The sequence below is a fragment of the Coptis chinensis genome, chromosome 3 (assembly GCF_015680905.1).
Source record: "Coptis chinensis isolate HL-2020 chromosome 3, ASM1568090v1, whole genome shotgun sequence".
In the NCBI taxonomy this organism is placed as follows: domain Eukaryota; kingdom Viridiplantae; phylum Streptophyta; class Magnoliopsida; order Ranunculales; family Ranunculaceae; genus Coptis; species Coptis chinensis.
Window position 1 is genome coordinate 91,962,900 of NC_141458.1, and position 19,933 is coordinate 91,982,832.

At 36.3% G+C, this 19,933-nt stretch overlaps 1 protein-coding gene and 3 long non-coding RNA genes across 4 annotated transcripts; all 4 read left to right on the forward strand.

Moving 5' to 3' along the window:
- The first annotated feature begins 7,102 nt into the window (after positions 1–7,102).
- LOC147511639 (uncharacterized) lies at positions 7,103–7,656 on the forward strand. The gene is made up of 2 exons (XR_015217040.1): positions 7,103–7,315; positions 7,395–7,656. It is a non-coding gene; the product is annotated as an uncharacterized LOC147511639 (long non-coding RNA).
- A 6,694-nt stretch (positions 7,657–14,350) lies between these two features.
- Positions 14,351–16,769, forward strand: LOC147511640 (uncharacterized). The gene is made up of 9 exons (XM_086598528.1): positions 14,351–14,671; positions 14,748–14,813; positions 14,892–14,960; positions 15,158–15,439; positions 15,523–15,642; positions 15,733–16,014; positions 16,098–16,217; positions 16,308–16,556; positions 16,653–16,769. Exons 1-9 carry the CDS (start codon positions 14,351–14,353, stop codon positions 16,767–16,769), a joined length of 1,626 nt encoding a protein of 541 aa, XP_086454654.1.
- Positions 16,770–16,993: 224 nt separating this feature from the next.
- Positions 16,994–17,546, forward strand: LOC147511641 (uncharacterized). The gene is made up of 3 exons (XR_015217041.1): positions 16,994–17,110; positions 17,209–17,313; positions 17,396–17,546. It is a non-coding gene; the product is annotated as an uncharacterized LOC147511641 (long non-coding RNA).
- A 10-nt stretch (positions 17,547–17,556) lies between these two features.
- LOC147511642 (uncharacterized) lies at positions 17,557–18,299 on the forward strand. The gene is made up of 3 exons (XR_015217042.1): positions 17,557–17,637; positions 17,746–17,849; positions 18,121–18,299. It is a non-coding gene; the product is annotated as an uncharacterized LOC147511642 (long non-coding RNA).
- The last annotated feature ends 1,634 nt before the right edge of the window (positions 18,300–19,933 follow it).

Sequence of the window (19,933 nt, forward strand, 5' to 3'; positions counted from 1 at the left end):
GTTTTGAGGCAGTCATTTAGTCTGGGAAAAGGAGTTTGTAGTTGACTACATTAACTACAAACTTGAATCAACCTTCATGCTCCAATTCATGTGTCAAGTTAGTTGCCCAGATACAATTCAACCTTCTCATAACATATGATAGGCAAAGGAAACTTGAATCAGCAGGTAGAAGTCAATACCATCTGAACATGAAATAAGATTTCAATGCCAAACTGTCAACTTTAATGTAAGCAAAAATAAAATCGCTTAGGAACTTCAATTTAATCTAAAAAAATAAATTGTAGCATGGCGCCTAGGTGCCACATGGACATCGCTTAGGGCTAACCTCGCATAACACCTTTGACATAGCTATGAGTTCAATTCACCATCCCTGAAATGGCTGTCACTTTTCTTAGTAAAGGATCATTGGGTCTGGATTTTTGACTGGTTAGATTGATCAATAAAAAAAATGTGGGTAGTTTTTAGTCACAAAAGAATAACCAATGTTTCCAAGATAGGCTCTATGCACTGCTTCTTTGTGGCAAGGATTGTGACGCTTTGCTCATATGCTGGTCTTGGCTGTTGGGGTGCGGAAGAGGAAGCCAAGTTGACCCAACCGCTATACCATTAACCATTTTGATATTTCATTTTATCCCCGTGTTTGCAACTCTATATAGGACTATAGGCTCGAAACTTAATCAAAGCTTAAATTTATTATCCTTTTCCCTAGTGAAATAGGAAAAAGACTTGCATCGCAGGGAAATTTGTTCCACCTTGTTTTAATTGACTGGTTGGCCAAAGCCATCATATTCAAACAACAATGGGTCTAGTAGAAGGCGAGTATTTAAGGGCAAATGAAGCCATCCTTGTTAAAATGTTAGTAGCTTATTAAATTTACTACGGTCATGAAGGATGAAATTTTAAATGGATCCTATAGAATGTCATCAAGAGCGCATGCATATGCTGCTACTAACATCAACTCCAGTAGGTCGAAGAGCACTTAGAGCATCACAGACATTCTCAGGTTTGATTCCTCCAACTAAAAGTCATACACGTTTACTTCTAATATGAATTCTTGATCGAGTCGGTTTAACTTGATCAAACAGCTGGAAAGCTTTCCCTCAGTGTTTCGGTTAGAATCCTCGTTTTTCAAAATCTGCGAGTTCCTGTAAGAATGTGATCAGTTAAAGTATATCGATCGTGAATAATTCCCCTCAAACCCCATGCGATTCAAGGCTTAATTTTGAAGATAGTAGATGTGTATTTTGTGTTTGTAAATAATAAAAATTCCAAATAGAAACTCTTTTTGATCATATTGTATTATAATTCTAATTGGGAACTTAATAACTGAGCTAGATTCTCAAAATTTCACTTGCACTCAAATTCTCTTTGTACAGAAAGCATTGTAGAAAGCCACCTAAGAGAGAGGAAAGTGATATATTTCATAAGGGCAAGTCTAATGGAGAGCTGCTAAATTGGACTGCTAAAAGGTGCCACATAGGCAAAAACCAATCCAATCGCCGTTTTCTGTTTTGAAGTTTTTTTTGCTGGGTAAGCTCGTTCGATTGTATTAAAAGGAAAAAAGAACAAAAGAATGGTGTGAGTGGATTGTGACAAGTTCACATCTCACTCAGAATCAGCACTAGGTCTTTACAAAGATTCAAAAAAGTGCAAAGCACTATCTAAATCTATAGTAGGTACTCGCAGGATGCTCCCATCTTGTAATCCATGAAGGTCTACCAAGATATGTTCTGCCCATGTTGTGCGTAAGTGTGACTCCCTTTTCAAAGAAGCATCAGCAGAGAAGTTTGCTTCTCTCCAAATTGAAGTGATGACAAACTTTTGTAGCATATTTTGGACATGTTTTCATCGTGCATCAAGGCCCATGGCAGTTGTGACGATCCAAAAGCACGGATTTGTTGCTTGAGTTTGTTTCAACCCAAATGTCGGACCATCCCTTAGTGGCTGCCGGTTCAAAGGGATTCAATGATTGCCAAACACTCAGCCCGAAACTTCGTAGTCACTCCCACGCCCTACAAGTAAGTTAAGAGAAAATCTCCGTTCGATCTCCGAAAGTAGATCCAATCCCGGCAAGTCTGGATTACCCCTAGATGCCCCATCGGTGTTGACTTTGATGGTTGGAGCATTTGGTGCAACCCGTTAACACTCTCTATTTGGGGAGCAGTTCTTAGTTTCCCTTGAATGCCCCAATCGCTGAGAATTTGAGTGTCTTCTGAGTACATGACAGCCTTGGATAAGTGAGAAGAACAATGAATTTGTCTTCTGACTTGTCTAAGGCATTTTAAGATGTCTGGCTTCTTGTCTTCAAACACAACCATGTTCCTATGTTTCCAAATGATGGTCATAGTGCCCACCACTGCCAAGGTCCATAGTTGTTTGATTAGTGGACTTACGGTGAGAGAGTTTGATGGCATCATTTAACTTGTTGAAATTTCCTCTCATCTTAAACTTTTGTCTGAGCCAGCTCCATATCTGTAATGAGAAGGAGCATTCCCATATAAGGTGAGAATTTGTTTCTTCATTATTTCCACAAAGTCAGCAGTAAGAAACTAGCTTGACGCCCCTTCTTTTGACTGCTTCATCAGTTGATATGGCCCTTTGACAAATTCTCCATGCTATAGCTGCGGTTCTAGGATGAGTGTGTGAGTTCCACATATGCTTGTGCCAACTATTCACATTTCTTTTCCTGCGGATTTCTTGAAATGCCGAGGCAACACTGAATTTCCCTTTGAGGTCGGGGCACCAAATAAGTGTGTCTCTATCACCATCGTTCCATTTTAGAATGCCATCAGTTGTGAGTCCAGCAGTGGTTATCAAGGCCTGAAAGTTACTTGGTATTTAGACAGATCCATTTACAATAAGTGTACTTACTTTGGAGTTACAATCTTTGAGTTCATGGTTGGTGAGATTCAGTGCATCTTTGAGTGATGCAGAACCCAGCCAATTGTCTCTCCAGATATCCACAAGATTGCCACTACCAATAGCCCATTGAGTTCTTGGTCTGACTTCTCGCATTGCTTCTTTGATGCCCTGCCATATAGAGGTTGGCCTATAATAGCCTATCACATCACCATCTCTTGTAAGATATTTGTTTTGCATAAAGATTGAAAAATCATCTGTCTCTTCTAGAAACCTCCAGGCTAACTTCATGAGCATTGCTCGATTAACTTCTCCAAGTTTTCTAATACCGAGCCCTCCTTCTCTGTAAGGTTTGCATACTTTGTCCCACGCAACCGTTACTCCTTTTTTATGGATGGGTCACCACTCTATAAGAAATTTCTCATCGCTTTTTCGGCATCTTTAATCGCACTCTGAGGCCACTTGTAAATCGACATATTGTATATCACTACTAAAAAAAATGGCTTTCTATGATGGCTATTTTTTTTCTACCTTGACGAATTTCGTATAACCCGTCATTATTTCTAACTCACCATTAATTTTATGACGCTTGATGTCAAATGTTGACGGTTATAGGTCATGCGTCATAAATATATGTGACGTTTTTTATCAATGTGTCAAGTTAGTGACTAACAATTGTATACTTATCGTTCATTTTATGACGCATGATGTTAATGTTGACTGTTATACGCTAGCCGTCATAAATATCTTTGACGTTTTTTATTAATGTGTCAAGTTTGGTGTCTAATTTATGAGTTCATTCTCACAAAGCGTCAAGTAAAAATTGTCTAACTTTTTCCTTCGGCACTAACCGGTGTTTAATTAATTGTCTAACCATTTGGGAACAATTAAAAACGAAACCATTGTAACCGACCGGGTCGAGTGAACTGTGAATATGAATAATTGGGTTAAGTCTCGAGTCAGTAATAGTATACCCATAGTTCGTGATTCCGAACGAAACTTCGGAATTCCGCCCGGAATTTCGGTTTTTCAAAAAAACGGAATTCCAAATAAAGAGTTGAAATATCCGAAATTTCGAATGTGATAGGAGTCGAAATTTAATGGATTTTGGATTTTGGATTTGTCGGAATTCCGAGAATTCCGAAATTCCGAACTATGAGTATACCCAATTCTTAATAACCAAACTTTTTTTTTTTTGGTAACTCAATAACCAAACATCGCAAATAACCAAAACTGTGATTCCCTATCTAATACCGAAGGTAATAAAATCAATATGGAGAAAGAATTTCCCCGCTCAACAAATATACAACGCGCGCTTTCTAATCTAATTCCCGGATTCTCCTAAACCCTAACAGTTTATTATCGTAAGTTGTCAAATTGGGATTGGAGATTGGTTAACGCGCGAAAGAGGTAAATATTCCCCTTCACTCTGATTCATAGGGATTTGCTTTGGAAACCCTAGCATAGTATCTCAATTATATATAAATTTAAATAATGCATCTTTTAACTCATCTTGAATTTCAGAATCGTAGCAGTGTTCTCTTAGAGTCAAACTTGGAGTGGAGTGCGTTGCTTTTGCCAAGGAAGTGATTTCTTATTAACAAGTAAGATTTTACTTTTGTTTTTTTGTTATCTGTTAAGCATTCTATAAAGGTTTTATAATGTTGTTTTGATTTAAAATTTCATTAAATAGGGTGTTTGGAATTTTTTTTAAAGGTATTATCTATACATAACCTGTTTTGGCTGCAATCTTGTTTAACACGTATCTGGATTCTGGATTGCTTTAGTTATTCTTTTTGGGTACTCAACTGGATGCTTATTGCTGATGTTATTTTCTGTTGTAAAACTCTGATGTATATATATCAGAGTTTAAAACTCTGATGCTATTTAAAACTCTGATGCTATTTTCTGTTGTAAAACTCTGGATGCTTATTGCTGATGCTTATTGCTGATGCTATTTTCTGTTGTAAAACTCAACTGGATTCTGGCTTGCTGATGCTATTTTCTGTTGTTTAACACGTATATGGATTTCTTGTTTGTAAAACTCTTCTGAACCATGCCATAGTTTCCGAGGGATGTTTTAACATTATATTTTTAAGTGAACTTAGTTCTCCTTATTGAATTTGATTTGAACTTATATTCTTCCGCATTTGTGTGTGTATATATATATCAGATCAAGTAGTAAGAAATGTGTCGTCAAAAATTACACTGTTAACACTCATACTTACTTCTGAAGCCTGAACAGATTGGCCATCAATTTTGGTCACACTAGCCTTCTCTGAGTTAAAAGCTTGTTTAGAACCATTAACCTTTGCATCACCTGTGGGGGTAGCAAGTTTGGTCAGGTTGGGCTTCTTCGCTTGTTTAAAACCACTAATCTTAGCATCACCAGAAGGAACAGTAGTACCAGAAAGTTCTTTTAGTTTATTCTTATTTGCCACCTAGTTCTTTTTCCCCTAAGCTTGGTCTTTTTTATATTGCCACTACCTTTTGGAGTCGAAATGGCTACTTCCACCTTCGCCTCCTTCTCTCCATCTTTGGGCTTTGCCACATTAATTTTTTTCTCAGACCGATTTGGTAGTAGCATCTGAAGCACTCTTTTTGACCCGACCATAGCGTGCCCATTAGAAACTGCTTTCTGAACAATAAATGCCTTTGCCGACTTACGAAATATACCAACCGGGTTAGCGGTAGCACTCTTCACTCCATTACTATCATTTAACTTGGTGGGTTTAAGCGAAAAGAACCTCCTACCGATACATTCTTGCGAACCAAAATTGAATCTCACGGTACTCTCTAGGCAGTATATGTTGTGATCATACAAGATTTTCCGCCCGTCTGAATGCTTTCTCTCCTCCTCGGTGATGATCAATGAAAATATGGTGGAACTAGCAGATTGAGAACGGCGCACATCGCATTAGTTTTAGTTGGCTGCAAGAGTCGTGCTCGGTGAAAGGTAGCTATAGGGGAAAGCAGAAGTAAGGGAAGCAACAGCGGGTAAGCAACTGTAAGGTAACCTGAAGTCGACTCACGACTTGTCATTGTCCCTCCGATCGATCATTCCGGTTACAACCCGTTCCACGGTGATAAAAGACTGGTATGTTTCGTCTTGTTTGAGGGCGTTAAAGGTAGAAGATAGGCCTTGTAGTTCGAGAGTAGAGGCGTTATTGACTGATCGATATAAGGGTTATATTTATTGTTGAGGGAGACAGTTCTTGTTGTTGAAGTAGTCAAGGCCTTCTTGTAAGAACTATAGGTAGAATGAGCTAACATAGAAGCCCTTTGTCATCATCACTTTTGATGTCTTAAGCAAATCAAGAAATCGAATCGAGTCGATCGACTCGAGATCCTGTGCCTAGGTAACTGTGATAGAGTCCTACCTTTATGAGAGGTTAACGAAGTTTCGGGGTGGCTGAAAGAGAAACGGGTTTCCTCCGAATTGGATGTTTTCACAAGTGAATTATACAAGTGCCCCCTTCTTTTCTAAACTTAAGGTGCGAACTACATTTACTATAGTTAACACTATTACTGAATGGAGAATATTGTAAACAACTCCCTGAATAATTCTGCAGTGTCCTGCATTGTGATTGTCGAGCAAAACCACAAATAAGTGTAAGAGAATTGCTAGCGTCCTCACCCCTTTAAGGGGTAGGACCATCCTACCTCTAATTAAAACAAGAAAAGGTGACCAGTAAATGTTTTGAGCTGCTTTCTTTAAAATCATTTTTTTAAAGTGGGTTGAGTCCAATTAAAAACAAGAAACAAGAAAAAGGGAAATAGAAGAGAATTCCAGAGACACAGGCTATGTAATTTCTTTTGATGTTTGAGTTGGTCTTCTTCAAATTGATTAAGTCATTTTCTCTTGGTTAGTTATGAACAATTATCAACATATCTTGTGGCAAAGTTGCTTTCCAAATCTGTTCCTCTTTAAATTCATAAATCTTCCAAGAAAGGTTCTTTACAACATAAGCAATCCACTAAAGCATTTGAAATTTGAACAAATCACACAAGTAGTTATATCTTGTCACTAAAAAAAACTTCTTCTTCTTCTTGGGAGGATTTTGTGGCAGCCATAGATTTGGAGGCTAAAAGTCACCTTTTCCTGCGGCCATACTTAGTTGAGACAAAATGTGGTTTATAGCCTCGGCTTGTCACCATCCGCGGCTAAAAGTGCACCTCTAGCCTCGATATTAGTTAGGCCGCTGCTACATTTTTTTTTTTTATTGGTTTTCATAGGAAAAAAATTTGCCCGCGCTTTATTTTCTTATCCTGCCCATGTTTTCGATATCCCCGGCCCATTTCGCCCAAATTATCGAAAACAAAGAACCCAAAACAAAATAGACCTAACTATTTTCTCTCTTTTCCAAACTAAACTAGGCAGCTGTAATCTCAAAACCCTTTTTCATACCTTTTACCGAAATCCAAAGATTTCAACATACTACTAATTCACAACCAGGTTCATTGTCTTTTTTCCTTCTAAAAATTCATTTAATTTGAAGTGGAGATTCCTCATTGTTTTGGTGTTGTAATGGCAGTCGGTGGAGAGCTTTCCAGCCGAAATTTCTACTACTTTATCGGTTCAGGTATTTGAATCTCGAATTTTACATTTCTTTGCTATATGTTTGTCTCATGTGTAGAATTTCATAGAATAAGGCGATGCAATTTTTTACTTGAGTTTAAATGTTGAAAGCAAGTTGCTTTAAATTTTGGATTTTAGAATTTTGATGAACTTGAGTTGAATTTGCAGATGTACTTAGAATGTTTGGATAAATGTTTATATATGGGACTTATTGCATCTGTTTTCTGGGCAATTATTCTATGTTTGATAATGCATGTTGGTAAATAGTCAAACTCATGTGTTCAAGGATGATTACTATCATGATGTTTTACCTCTATGTAAGGAAGTTAAAGAACTGTATTGGTGTCACAAACATGTTTGGAATGAAAATCTTAGAGTTGGTACTTGAGAAATTGCAAAAAACATTCCATTAATTTTACAGGGGTATGGTAGTTCTAGTACGAAAACGTGTATTTGTGTACAGGGGTCCTTAAATGTTGGATTTGGGGCTCACATAGCATCTTACAACAACATAGGCACAGCTGCATTTACTTAGTACATGCTTATTGCTCTCGCGTCTAGTCCATTCAAACATGTGACTAAGCTTGTTTTGATTTAAACCATAATATAGTAGAAACTAGAAAGTGTGTGGATTTTTCTCTCTTTAAAGAAAATTGTTTTAGCTATTTTTTTTTCAAGTCTGCATTATTTACTATAAGCATGTAATTATGGTGTAGTGTGTATAGCTAGTGCGTAAAAACCAAAAATAGGTCGACATACTTCTATATAACAGGAGACAGCATGTATTGTGGTCATAGTGGAAGTGTGGAACCATGATGGGATGGAACAAAGAAAGTGAGTGCTCCAGACCAAATCCCGTACAAAATATAAGAGAACGTTATGACGAAATTCAGGGGTATGATATGTTCATCACTAGACCAGTTCTGGTGGGGCTTTCAGTGAAGGTCGGTCTGTTTTTAGTTTGGATGAGAAGGTAGTGAGTCAACTCACTTCTTGATTTTTGGTCTTTACTTCATTTAGTTTTAATAAAAGAGGAACCTCTAGAAATGGTCAACAAGTAAGTTCTTTTGTCAGATATAGAGGTAGGATGGTCCTACCCCTTAAAGGGGGAGGACGCTAGCAATTCTCTAAGTGTAAATAATAATAATAATAATAATAATAATAATAATAATAAAATGAATAGAATTAGAGTGTGAAAAGTTAGAAGAAATAATTATTACCATGATTGGTAAATGAGATGAAGTAGAAAACTTGCCGGGTAAAGAACCGAATACAAAGAGTCTATTAAGCTGAAACGCCATTTAGAGATAATGATTATAATAATATGTTAGAATGATAATTTGTTTAGCAGTCAAACAATCCATTTAGAGTGGAGTATGCTCATTGCGTGAAAAATGAGAGAGAGAGAGAGTCATAGAGCAGTGTCTCCTTTTATATATAGAAGAAGTGTGAACAGTGTGTTACGGACTTACAGTGAACTAGTAATCAAATTGAGATTGTTAGTAAGTAAATTAATTTGCTCCACTGCAAATGTCTACTGGAAAGTAGTAGTGATACAAAAATTAGAGCACTTTTATGGTGCCTATGAGAATACATAGTAATAGAGAAAAATAAAATCACTAACAGATTTAATGATCTTGAAGCGATTATTTTTATTTTTATTTTCTTAACTAAAAGAGTGCAAAATTTGGGTGTTTTGGGATTTTTTGTGTTATACTTTATTCGAAATGGACAAAATGTGGATATCCAAGGATAGGCTAACAGATGAATATATTGGAGGGGTTAAGAATTTTCTTCTGTTTGCAAATCCAACAGAGAGTGAGACCATTCTCATAAGATGTCCATGCAAACACGTGTGAATCTTTGTGAGTTTACTCAAAAAGGAGGTTAGAAACCACCTTTTGAATGCGGTATCGACCAACACTATACTAGCTGGATATATCACGGGAGAAAAGTCATAATGTAGCCCCTTCTAGTGTCGATGGAAATGGAGACCATCAAGATTATCACAATATGGAAACTCGAGAAGATGCGCAAGTACAAAAACTTGCTAGATCTTTGGGCGTGACCAATTCACGGTGATCTGTAGAGTTTGAACAATTGCTCCAAGATCTTTGAGAAACCATTATATGAAGGGTGTACAAAGTTTACCAAGTTATCAATGGTGGTTAAACTATTCAATCTAAAAGCCAAAGGTGGGTGGTCGGACAAGACTTTTTTGAGAAGTTTGAAATTGTTTGGAGAGGCGCTTCTCGAAGGTCATTTACTACCGTCCTCACTGAATAAGGTCAAGAAGACATTGTCCATCTATGGAATGAAGTATGAAAAGATACATGCATGTCCTAACGACTGCATCCTGCTGAAGGTGACGCATTATAAGGATCTTCTTGTGTGTCCTACTTGTGGAGCATCAAGATATAAGGAGAATAAAAATATGACCGAGACAAGTAAAGGTGTGCCCGCAAAAGTTTTGTGGTATTTTCCACCCATCCCAAGGTTCAAAAAGATGTTTTGTCCAGGCAAACAGCAAAGGATTTGACATGGCATGCTGATGCAAGAGAAGTTGATGACAAATTGCGTCACCCAGCAGATTCCCCAGCATGGAAGACTGTAGATTGCATGTGGCCAGAGTTTGCAGCAGATTCACGAAATCTGCGTCTCGCACTCTCTGCAGATGGTGTCAATCCACACGGTTCTATGAGTAGTAGGTATAGTTGTTGGCCAGTTATGTTGATCACTTACAACCTTCCACCATGGTTGTGCGTGAAGAGAAAGTTTATGATGCTTACATTGTTGATATCAGGTCCACGACAACCAGGGAACGATATTGATGTGTACTTGAGGCCCTTGATTGACGACTTAAAAATTTTATGGAATATCGGGTCGATGCTTATGATGCATGAATGAATCCTTTACATTGAGAGCTGTGCTAATGTGGACAATAAATGATTTTCCCGCACTTGGTAATCTATCTGGCTGTTGCGTTAAAGGATATTATGCTTGTCCAATATGCGGTGAGAATACACCTTCGCTCAGACTGAAGCATTCTAAGAAGATTGTATACATGTCCACCAGAAGATTCCTCCCAAAGAACCACCCTTACAGAAAGCAGAAGAAGATGTTTAATGGTAAACAAGAGTTTCGATCACAACCAGAACTATTAACCGGTGAGAAAGTAAAAGAAAAGGTTAAACTGCTTAATATTTCTTGGGGAAAAAAGTTAAGAATGTAATTGCGAAGAATTTAGTAAAACCGAAAGGGCGGAAAGAAGTTACGAAACAAAAATTGAAGAAGTCAATGGGTAAAAGAAAGCGACAGGGTGCAGAGAAAAAGGCAAAGACGCCAACCACATCAACAAGGGTTGATACTGGAGTCGATGATATTTTGAAATGTTGGAAAAAGTCGTCAATATTTTTTGAACTCGACTATTGGGAGTATTTGCCTGTTAGACACAACTTGGATGTCATGCATATTGAAAAGAATGTTTGTGACAGCATTATTGGTACATTGCTTAACATTCCTTTCAAAACAAAGGATACTGTTAACGGTCGTCTTGATCTTGAGGAGATGGGAAGGGCGGAGTTGGCACCAAAGATAGGTAAAAGTAAAACTTTTCTACCCCCAGCTTGTTTTACATTATCTAGGGATGAAAAAAGAAGAGTTTGCCAAACATTGCATGAGTTGAAAGTTCCCGAAGGATACTCTTCTAATTTCAAGCCCCGTGTTTCAATGGATGATCTAAAATTGTTACTAACCCTTAAAAGAACACAGGTTTCACAAGAGCGATGCATTACCAATAACAAAGTCTCAGATACCTTAATGTGGATATCTCAAGGGCCTCGGATGCATATATTAAATTATGAGAGCTATATCATCAATGGTTATCGGTTTTCCACAAAAAATCGGGATGCTTCACGTGTCACTCAAAACAGTGGCGTGAGCTTGGTGGCCGCAGCAATGCAAGTTGCAAGTGCGAAGGATAAGAAACCAGCCTTTTCTGATATGTCCTTTTATGGAGTTATTGTTGAAATATGGCTGCTTGATTATTTTAATTTTCACGTTCCAGTGTTCAGGTGTGATTGGGTTGATAGTAGGAATGGTATCAAGAAAGATGATTTGGGTTTCACATTAGTTGATCTTGGTAGAGTTGGGCATAAATCTGATTCGTTTATCTTAGCTTCTCAAGCCAAACAAGTCTTTTTTGTTCCCGACCAACTTGATCCTAAGTGGTCAGTTGCTCTGGCAGTTCCTAAAAGATGTTATAATGTTGGCGATATTGGTAATGACGTGTTTGATGGGGACATAGGAGACAAGGTTCATCCTGAAGTATTTCCAAGTGCTGATTCTTTTGATTTGATTGATGAATCTCGGTTAGTTTATACACGTGAAGACTATGAGGGAATATGGGTTGAGAATGAATCATCTAAAACCTAGTCATTTTGTTTTATTTTCTTCTCTTTTGTTTCTGGGATTTTTTTATTGTAAGATTCTCTATAAGTTGTCAATTGATCAAGTTTTTTTTAAGCCTTAGTGAATCTTGTATTTAGTTATTTCTATTAGTTACTTTTTCTGTTTTTCCATTTGGAGCTTTACTTATTTCATGAGTAGACTTCATCTATGCCAGGTATTATTCAAACAAATTGCTATTACTAGGTGTTTATATATATATTTGTTTTTCCTTCTGTGCATATTCTTGTTCATCTCATATAATACTAATTAATGCCCTGTGCTTATATTTTTAAGCTTAGCCTACTAGCCATGGATCCGGAAGAGGTTGTCCATTCTGAAGATGAGGTTGTTCATTCTGAGGATGAGGTTGTCCATTCTGAAAACGAAACACCTATAAGTACCAAAGTAAAAAGGAGAGGCGCAACTGTAATGCACTGTTTTTCTGGTGATTGGGATGGTATCATCATAAAAGTTCACTTTGATGGGAAAGGTAGGCCTATAGGTGGAAAAGTTTGTAATAAGCTTTCTGGTTGGGAAGGTGCTCTTGCGAGGAGTCTGATTCCCCTAAGTGCTTTTCAAAAGTGGACGAAAGCACCACCAGAACTTTTAAAACTATTATGGGCTGGCATACTGGTAATTTATTTTGAATGTTGAATTTTTATTTTCTTGTTGTTTCTTATCTTGCTTGTAACTTGGATTCGGTTTATTTATTCGTGACCCAGATAAGATTTGATATAGATATAAGGTATAGGAAGTCAGTTTTGAAATCGTTTGGAGTTAGATGGAGGACCTTCAAGAATATGTTGACTGTCAAATATATTATGCCATTTAAAGATGATCCCGAGGCACTTTCAAAACCACCTGCAAAGTATAAGCTAATTAAAAAAGCTGACTGGGATGCATTTGTGAAGTCGAGATTAACAGAAGAGTTCCAGGTATGTGTGAGACATTTAAATAGGTATATTGTTCTATTTAAATTAATACATTTTTTTTTATCCATTAGGAGAAGAGTAAGTTGCAACCGCACGAAGGGCAAAGGGTAAAAGTATAATCACCGAGTTAGTAGGCTTGGATATGCTGGCTTGATAGATAAGATGGTAAGGACTTGTACAACATTTTAAAATCTTAATGTACATAGTAAGCCATATCAAATACTTCATAACTAAATTGATTTTTTTTTTTGTATATCTCATTATAGCAAGAAGAGTTGGGAGAATCGTTTGATGAGGATGATAGAGCTAGCTTGTGGCTTTTAGCTCGGCAAAACAAGAATGGCGAATACTTTAATGATGATACAAGGAAGGTGGCAGAAAAAATTGTAAGTTTTGAGCTATGCTAGCATGGGTAATAGAGTAAAGTACTAATGTTACAGTCCACCTGAAGTCTAAATATCACCAGCTCTGTGTTCAGCATCCCACAAGCCAATTTCAGGCCATGTCAGACCCTATTCAATTTGTATTATGTCAGTTGTAGGTCATCTCCTGATGTAGGACAAGGTACTATTCCATATCAATTTGTATTATGTCAGTTGTAACCACATGTTATTTGAAGATCCCATATGAACCATATTGGCTGTCATTTAAATTTGTATTATGTGAGTTGTAGGTCATCTCCTGATGTAGGACAAGGTACTATTCCATATCAATTTGTATTATGTCAGTTGTAACCACATGTTATTTGAAGATCCCATATGAACCATATTGGCTGTCATTTACACCCCTGCAGGGCATGCAAGCTTGAAGTCGAATACGAAACTTATATCCCTTACTGAAAAGTTCATGATTTTTTTTTCGATAATCTAGTTAATGAAATTATGAATGAGCTGTTACAATTTATGGGAAATCATATTGTACATCCGTCAAATTCTCTGTCACTTTGCGGAAAACAGCTTCGAGTAAAACAAATTAGTGCAACTCTTTACTGTGTTTCTTATTAGCCTTTTTCATTTGATAAATTTTTGTATGTGGATTGATTTGATAATGTTGTAAGAGCAGATAATGTTTCTTCTTGATAGGAACGTATATAATTGACCTTGAAAAAACGATATAAGTAAGAGGAATGCGTCGGATTAATTTCATTTGGATTGAGACTTTATTACTTTTAAAAATCATTTCTTGATTTACGAAGACCTCTCTTTTAATTCAGTTGTCAACAAATTCTAAAGATTTGAACTTTAGAAGTCCTTGAGATTTATAGCATTTCTAAATGTTATCCAGTTAGGCATGGCCAGTTCACCAGTTAGCTACACTCACTAAGAAAACACACATTGAGAATGATGGGTTGATATTTTCTTTCTCAGTAAAAGTATGATCTATCTTGCTTAAGAAGAGAGAATGTTTTCGCAGGACCAACTAAAAAAGGAAGAGGCTGAAGGGAAGTTAGTAACCCAAGGAAGCGATGATGTTCTTACGAAGGCATTGGGGACTCCAGAACATTGTGGCAGGGTTAGAGCAGGAGGGAAATATGTCGATCACTCCAACTACTTACTTTAATCTCCCTAAACGGGGATCAAAAGCACATAGAGCAGAGATGGAGTCCACGATCCGTAAGAAAGAAGAAGAAAACCAGGCATTAAAGGAAAGAGTGAGAGAGTTGGAGACCTTACAAGGAGTGATTAGCTCGCAACACATAGAGAAAGTTGCCTCCAATGGTTCCAAGAATAATAGTAAAAAGCGAATGGAAAGTCCAAATGATGATATATTATCTTCTGGCACTAACAACAAGACAATTAATAAATGTCTTGAGAGAGCATTGGGTGTGAATTCGAGAAAGAAGTCGAGAAAGGTATTACTTTAAATAAATGGCTACAGAATGTAAATACTTTTTCAGTTTTGAATTAACTTGTTCAATATGTGCGTAGGCAATTAGTGGTGCTAAATCCAAAAGCGACGAGGCAGTCTCTAAACTAAAATTAGGAAATGAGCAGGTATATGTTATTTAACGTGCAATCTTTAAATGTTACTTAAAAGATTGTTGATTTTAAATTCACTGTTATGTCTCTTAGGATGTGGGCTTGAAGAACAGTATTGTTGCTAAGCTTAATAGCAAAGTGGCGTCTTTCAACATAAGTCGGGCAACAAGCGGGTAATAGTTTTACTAATGAGTTAGAGAGGCATAGGAAGGTAAATGTTTTACAACGGTGATAAACTCAAAAGTGATATGCCAATATCTATTCGTCATCGAGGAAATAAGAAGGTAAATGTTTTTTAATTTTTGAAACTTTTAAACCTACCAATAATGTTATGCTCAATTGTTCTGTTGTTTCAAAAGTGTAAGCTGGCTTTGGGGTCCAAAAGCAATATTGTTGCGGATGTTGTTCTAGTTGAGGGGTTGGGACCGGATGACAATATCCATAATGTTAAAATGGGAGAAGGCTATGTACGTGTACAAATCATACATGCAATTTTGGCAAATTCTCTTCTGCCAAGACCGATTCTGGATGATGATATTACCACCGTAGGAGGTGCAGTTGGCTACCACGTGGCTTGGCCAAGTGGCTTTGTGGTATTTGACAATTTGGCTATCTCAAAACCTATGTTAGGAAACAAGCAGGTATTTGTCATTTTGATATTAACTAAAAGTAATAGTTATAGTTTACAAATATCTATTGAAAGTGTCCTTATAATGTTTGTTAGGCTGTGGGATCAAAAGACAATGATAATGGTGCTAAAGCCGGATCAAAAGGCAATGATAATGGTGCTAATAAAGCCAAAAGTGTTATGCCAATTTCTAAACCTAAATCAGGAAATGAGAAGGTAAAATCTCTAATTTCTAAAATAATTATTCATGGTACTTACTAGAATTTTAAATTTACAATTATTTTAATGTTTGTGGTTGTTTTAAAGTGTAAACTTGCTTTGGGGTCCAAAAGCAATGTTGTTGCTGATGCTTGTATAATTGAGGGGTTTGGACCGGATGACAAGATCCATAATGATAGAATAGGAGAAAGCTATGTACATGTACAAATCATACGTGCAATTTTGGCAAATTCTCTTCTGCCAAGACCGATTCTGGATGATGATATTACCACCGTAAGAGGTGCAATTGGCTACCACGTGGCTTGGCCAAGTGACTTTGTGGTATTTGACAATTTGGCTATCTCAAAACCTATGTTAGGAAACAAGCAGGTACTTGTCATTTTGATATTAAATAAAAGTGATAGTTATAGTTTACAAATATCTATTGAAATTGTCTTTATAATGTTTGTTAGGCTGTGAGATCAAAAGACAATGATAATGGTGCTAAAGCCGGATCAAAAGGCAATGATAATGGTGCTAATAAAGCCAAAAGTGTTATGCCAATCTCTAAACCTAAATCAGGAAATGAGAAAGTAAAATCTCTAATTTCTAAAATAATTAATCAAGGTACTCACTAGAATTTTAAATTTACAATTATTTTAATGTTTGTGGTTGTTTTAAAGTGTAAACTTGCTTTGGGGTCCAAAAGCAATATTGTTGCTGATGCTTGTATAATTGAGGGGTTTGGACCGGATGACAAGATCCATAATGATAGAATGGGTGAAGGCTATGTGCGTGTACAAATAATACGTGCAATTTCAGCGATTGCCCTTCTACCAAGACCAATTCCTGATGATGACATTACCAGAGTAGGTGGTGCAGTCGGTTACCACGTGGCTTGGCCTCGTGACTTTGTCATACTTGATAATAAGGTAAAATGTATTCTATTATATTTTTCTACCAATATTTATATAAATTAAAGCCTATTTGTATTTATTATTCATTGTTTATTTATTTTTATTTTATAGAAAAATGAGGTTCAATGTGATGAGCATGTGAAAATTATATTTGAAGAATTTGCGGTTTTGGTGGGCAATATAATGAAGGGAAATCATATAAGTGAAATGGACACGAGGATTTTTTAGCGTGAACTACAGTTTTATATTGCAAAAGATGAAATAATGGATATTTGTCATAAGCAAATGTTAAATGCCAATTGCATTGTAGTATATATCAGGTGAGTGGAATCTTGGATTTATTTTTTAAGAGATGAGTTGTTTAATTTATGCGTACATGTCGTACTAATGGTAGTATGATTTTCTTTTAGATATTTGTATGAGAAATCTGAAAGTTCTCGTGAGGTTTGGATCTGTTATCCCGGTGATTTCAACTTATATGCAGACAAAAAAGAGATGAATCGTCTGGTCTCAAATAGATTAATGGCAAGACAAAGAGACCAAGTTATTTTTCTTCCGTACAATTCGGGGTATGCTTGTTGGTCATGTTCTTTAACATATATGCATTCTCATTTTATTTTTAATTTTATTATTTGTACTTTCTTAACTCCTATATATGGTTGTATAGGATTCATTGGGTTTTGGTAATTATTGACGTAAGTGCAAAAAAAGTATATTTTCTTGATTCAACTGGAGGTGTCCCTGATATAAACCTAAGATGCATGGTGAACACGTGAGTTGATTAATCTTATTTTTATTTTGTATGTCATATATGCAAACAACTTGTAACTTAATTGTAAAGTTCGTTTTTTTAGTGGGATGAAAACATTAGCATTAAGTGAAGGAAAAAGAGTGGAACCAGAGTGGGACTATGTCAAGGTAAATATACAGTACTTGAATGTGAAAGATTTACTTAGTGTATTGAATGTGTTTTGACAATTTGTTTATGTTTTCGTGTAGTGCCCAATTCAACCCGGGAGGATATGAGTGTGGATATTATGTCTTGCATTTCATGAGACATTTTATGATGGATCCTAGTCAATCAATTAAGACAAAGGTTAGCAAATCTTTCTTGTTAATATATTCTAAAATATCTATGTAATTCTTTCTTGTAAACGTATATCATATATACTAAATTCTTTGTTGACTTTACGTACTCGTGTAGCTAATGGAGTTGGCCAACACTATCACCTATACCACTGCTGAGCTTATTGAAATTCGTATGGAGTTTATTGACTTCATCGAACGATTTATCTCGCCAAGCCAAAGGTATGTGTATATATTGCGATAATAGTATTTTGTTTTTATTTTGTTTGCTGCTTTGAGATATGGGATGACTTTAAATGTAGTAGTGTATATCTTGAACCACAACCCATTTGCAATGTAGGTATTTTTATTTATTTTTTCTTCCGTTGTGAGAACTAGGTCCCATCGCATTGTTATCTTCATGCCTATATAAAATAATATGTTTTTGGTCAGTGGCTTGAGCTTTTGGTAGCAAATATACTAATAATGTTTCTTTACTTTATTTGTTTCTTAGGTTTGACAACGTTTGATCGATCGATGGATAATGCTTAATTTGTTGATGATGGAATTGATTAGAATGATTTTTAGTTTGGTTGAATGTGCTATCAAATAAATGTATTTAGCATTTTTCAGTGATGTTAGATAAATGATAAATTGATGTAAGGAATAAGTATTTTCGAATGGCTTGAAAATATATGGGTTGAAGTTACTGTAGATGTTCTAATTTTATTTTTGAGAATTTTATAGCTGTTTTATTGGTGAAATAAGTTTACAAGTTAAGAATTGAATTACAGGTTATCATGGAGTATTTTTTTACTGGAAAAATATAATAATAATATATATATATATAATAATAATAATAATAATAATAATAATAATAATAATAATAATAAAATGACGGTTTTAGAAGAACTGTCACAGTGTAAACTATTTGTTGACGTATTTTTTTTCCCATAAAATGATGGTTCTACAGTAGTCAATGGGCATTTCATGACGGTTCCACAATAGTCAATGGGTATTTCATGTCGGTTCTACAATAGTCAATGGGCATTTCATGACGGTTCTGACGTGAACTGTTAGAAAATATTGTTAATTTATTGACGGTTACATATGAGGTGTCATAATAAAATATACCTACTATGACGTTTTAAAGACTAATATATGTCATAATGAGAGGACCTTTTAAGACGTCCTTCTATGAACCGTCATAAATTTAATGACGGTTTTGGTTGACTTTTTATGACACCCTCAGTAATGACGGCTAGTTTTTCAATCAGAAAGTGTCATGATATGTATTTCATGACAGCTAAAAATTGTCATAAAATGGCATTTTTTTTAGTAGTGTATAGGCATGCTACTAATCACAGATTTGATCAGTGTGCATCTGCCTTGAAGTGAAAGCATGCGTCCTTTCCAACTGGACAACTTGAGTTTAATTTTTTCATTGACTAAATTTGCATCTCTTGTGACTCTGCCTTGGATGAGTGGGACGCCTAAATATTTTTCTGGGAGAGTGCCCATCGCTATGCGCAACTTTTGAACTGCTCTTGCCCTCCTATCATGTGTAAAACTCCCCAAAAAAAGTTTACACTTGTCTCTATTCATAGTTTGGCCTGAGGCTTTCTCATATCTAGAAAGTAACTTTGAAATTGCTTGAAGATACCTGAGATTTCTATTGGTGAAGATAATAATGTCATCCGCGAAAAGCAAGTGACTTGGAGCTGGTATATCCTTGACAAAGAGCATTGGTTTTATCTTGTTCCTGAGCATCAAATCATTGATACCTCTACTCAGACAATCCTCTGCAAGAGCAAATAGGAGCGGTGACAGTGGGTCCCCTTGTTTCAATCCCCTTCCAACTGAAAAGTACCCAACAGGTCCCCCATTAAGAAGAATAGACATGCGAGCTGATTCCATGATTTTTTTTATCCATGCGATCCAAGTGAGTGAAAACCCCATCCTTGACATGGCTTGACAAACAAATTCCCAACTCATAGTATCGAAAGCCTGTGAAATATCCACTTTGATTGCTGCACTGCCCCCAAAACTTTTTCTATTTAGTTCATTCATGAGCTCAGATGCAAGACCGATGCTAGAGTGCACACATTTGTCTTTAATGAAACCGTATTGTTCCTTGGAGACCAGCTTGTGCATGTGTTCATTGAGTCTAAGCTGCAACACCTTTGAAATGATTTTCATAAGGAAATTACTCATGCAAATTGGTCGATAGTGCTTTAATTGCTTGGCATCCTTGCTCTCAGGGATAAGAGTGATAAAGTTTGCATTGAGTCCCCCTGGAATAGTAACATCTTTAAAGAACGATTGTA

Excerpts from the sequence above, each read along its gene's own strand:
- LOC147511640 (XM_086598528.1), top strand. The coding sequence starts at position 14,351 with ATGTCGATCACTCCAACTACTTACTTTAATCTCCCTAAACGGGGATCA. Across the intron at positions 15,440-15,522 it reads CTATGTTAGGAAACAAGCAG|GCTGTGGGATCAAAAGACAA; the intron begins GTATTTGTCATT and ends AATGTTTGTTAG. Across the intron at positions 16,218-16,307 it reads CTAAATCAGGAAATGAGAAA|TGTAAACTTGCTTTGGGGTC; the intron begins GTAAAATCTCTA and ends GTTGTTTTAAAG.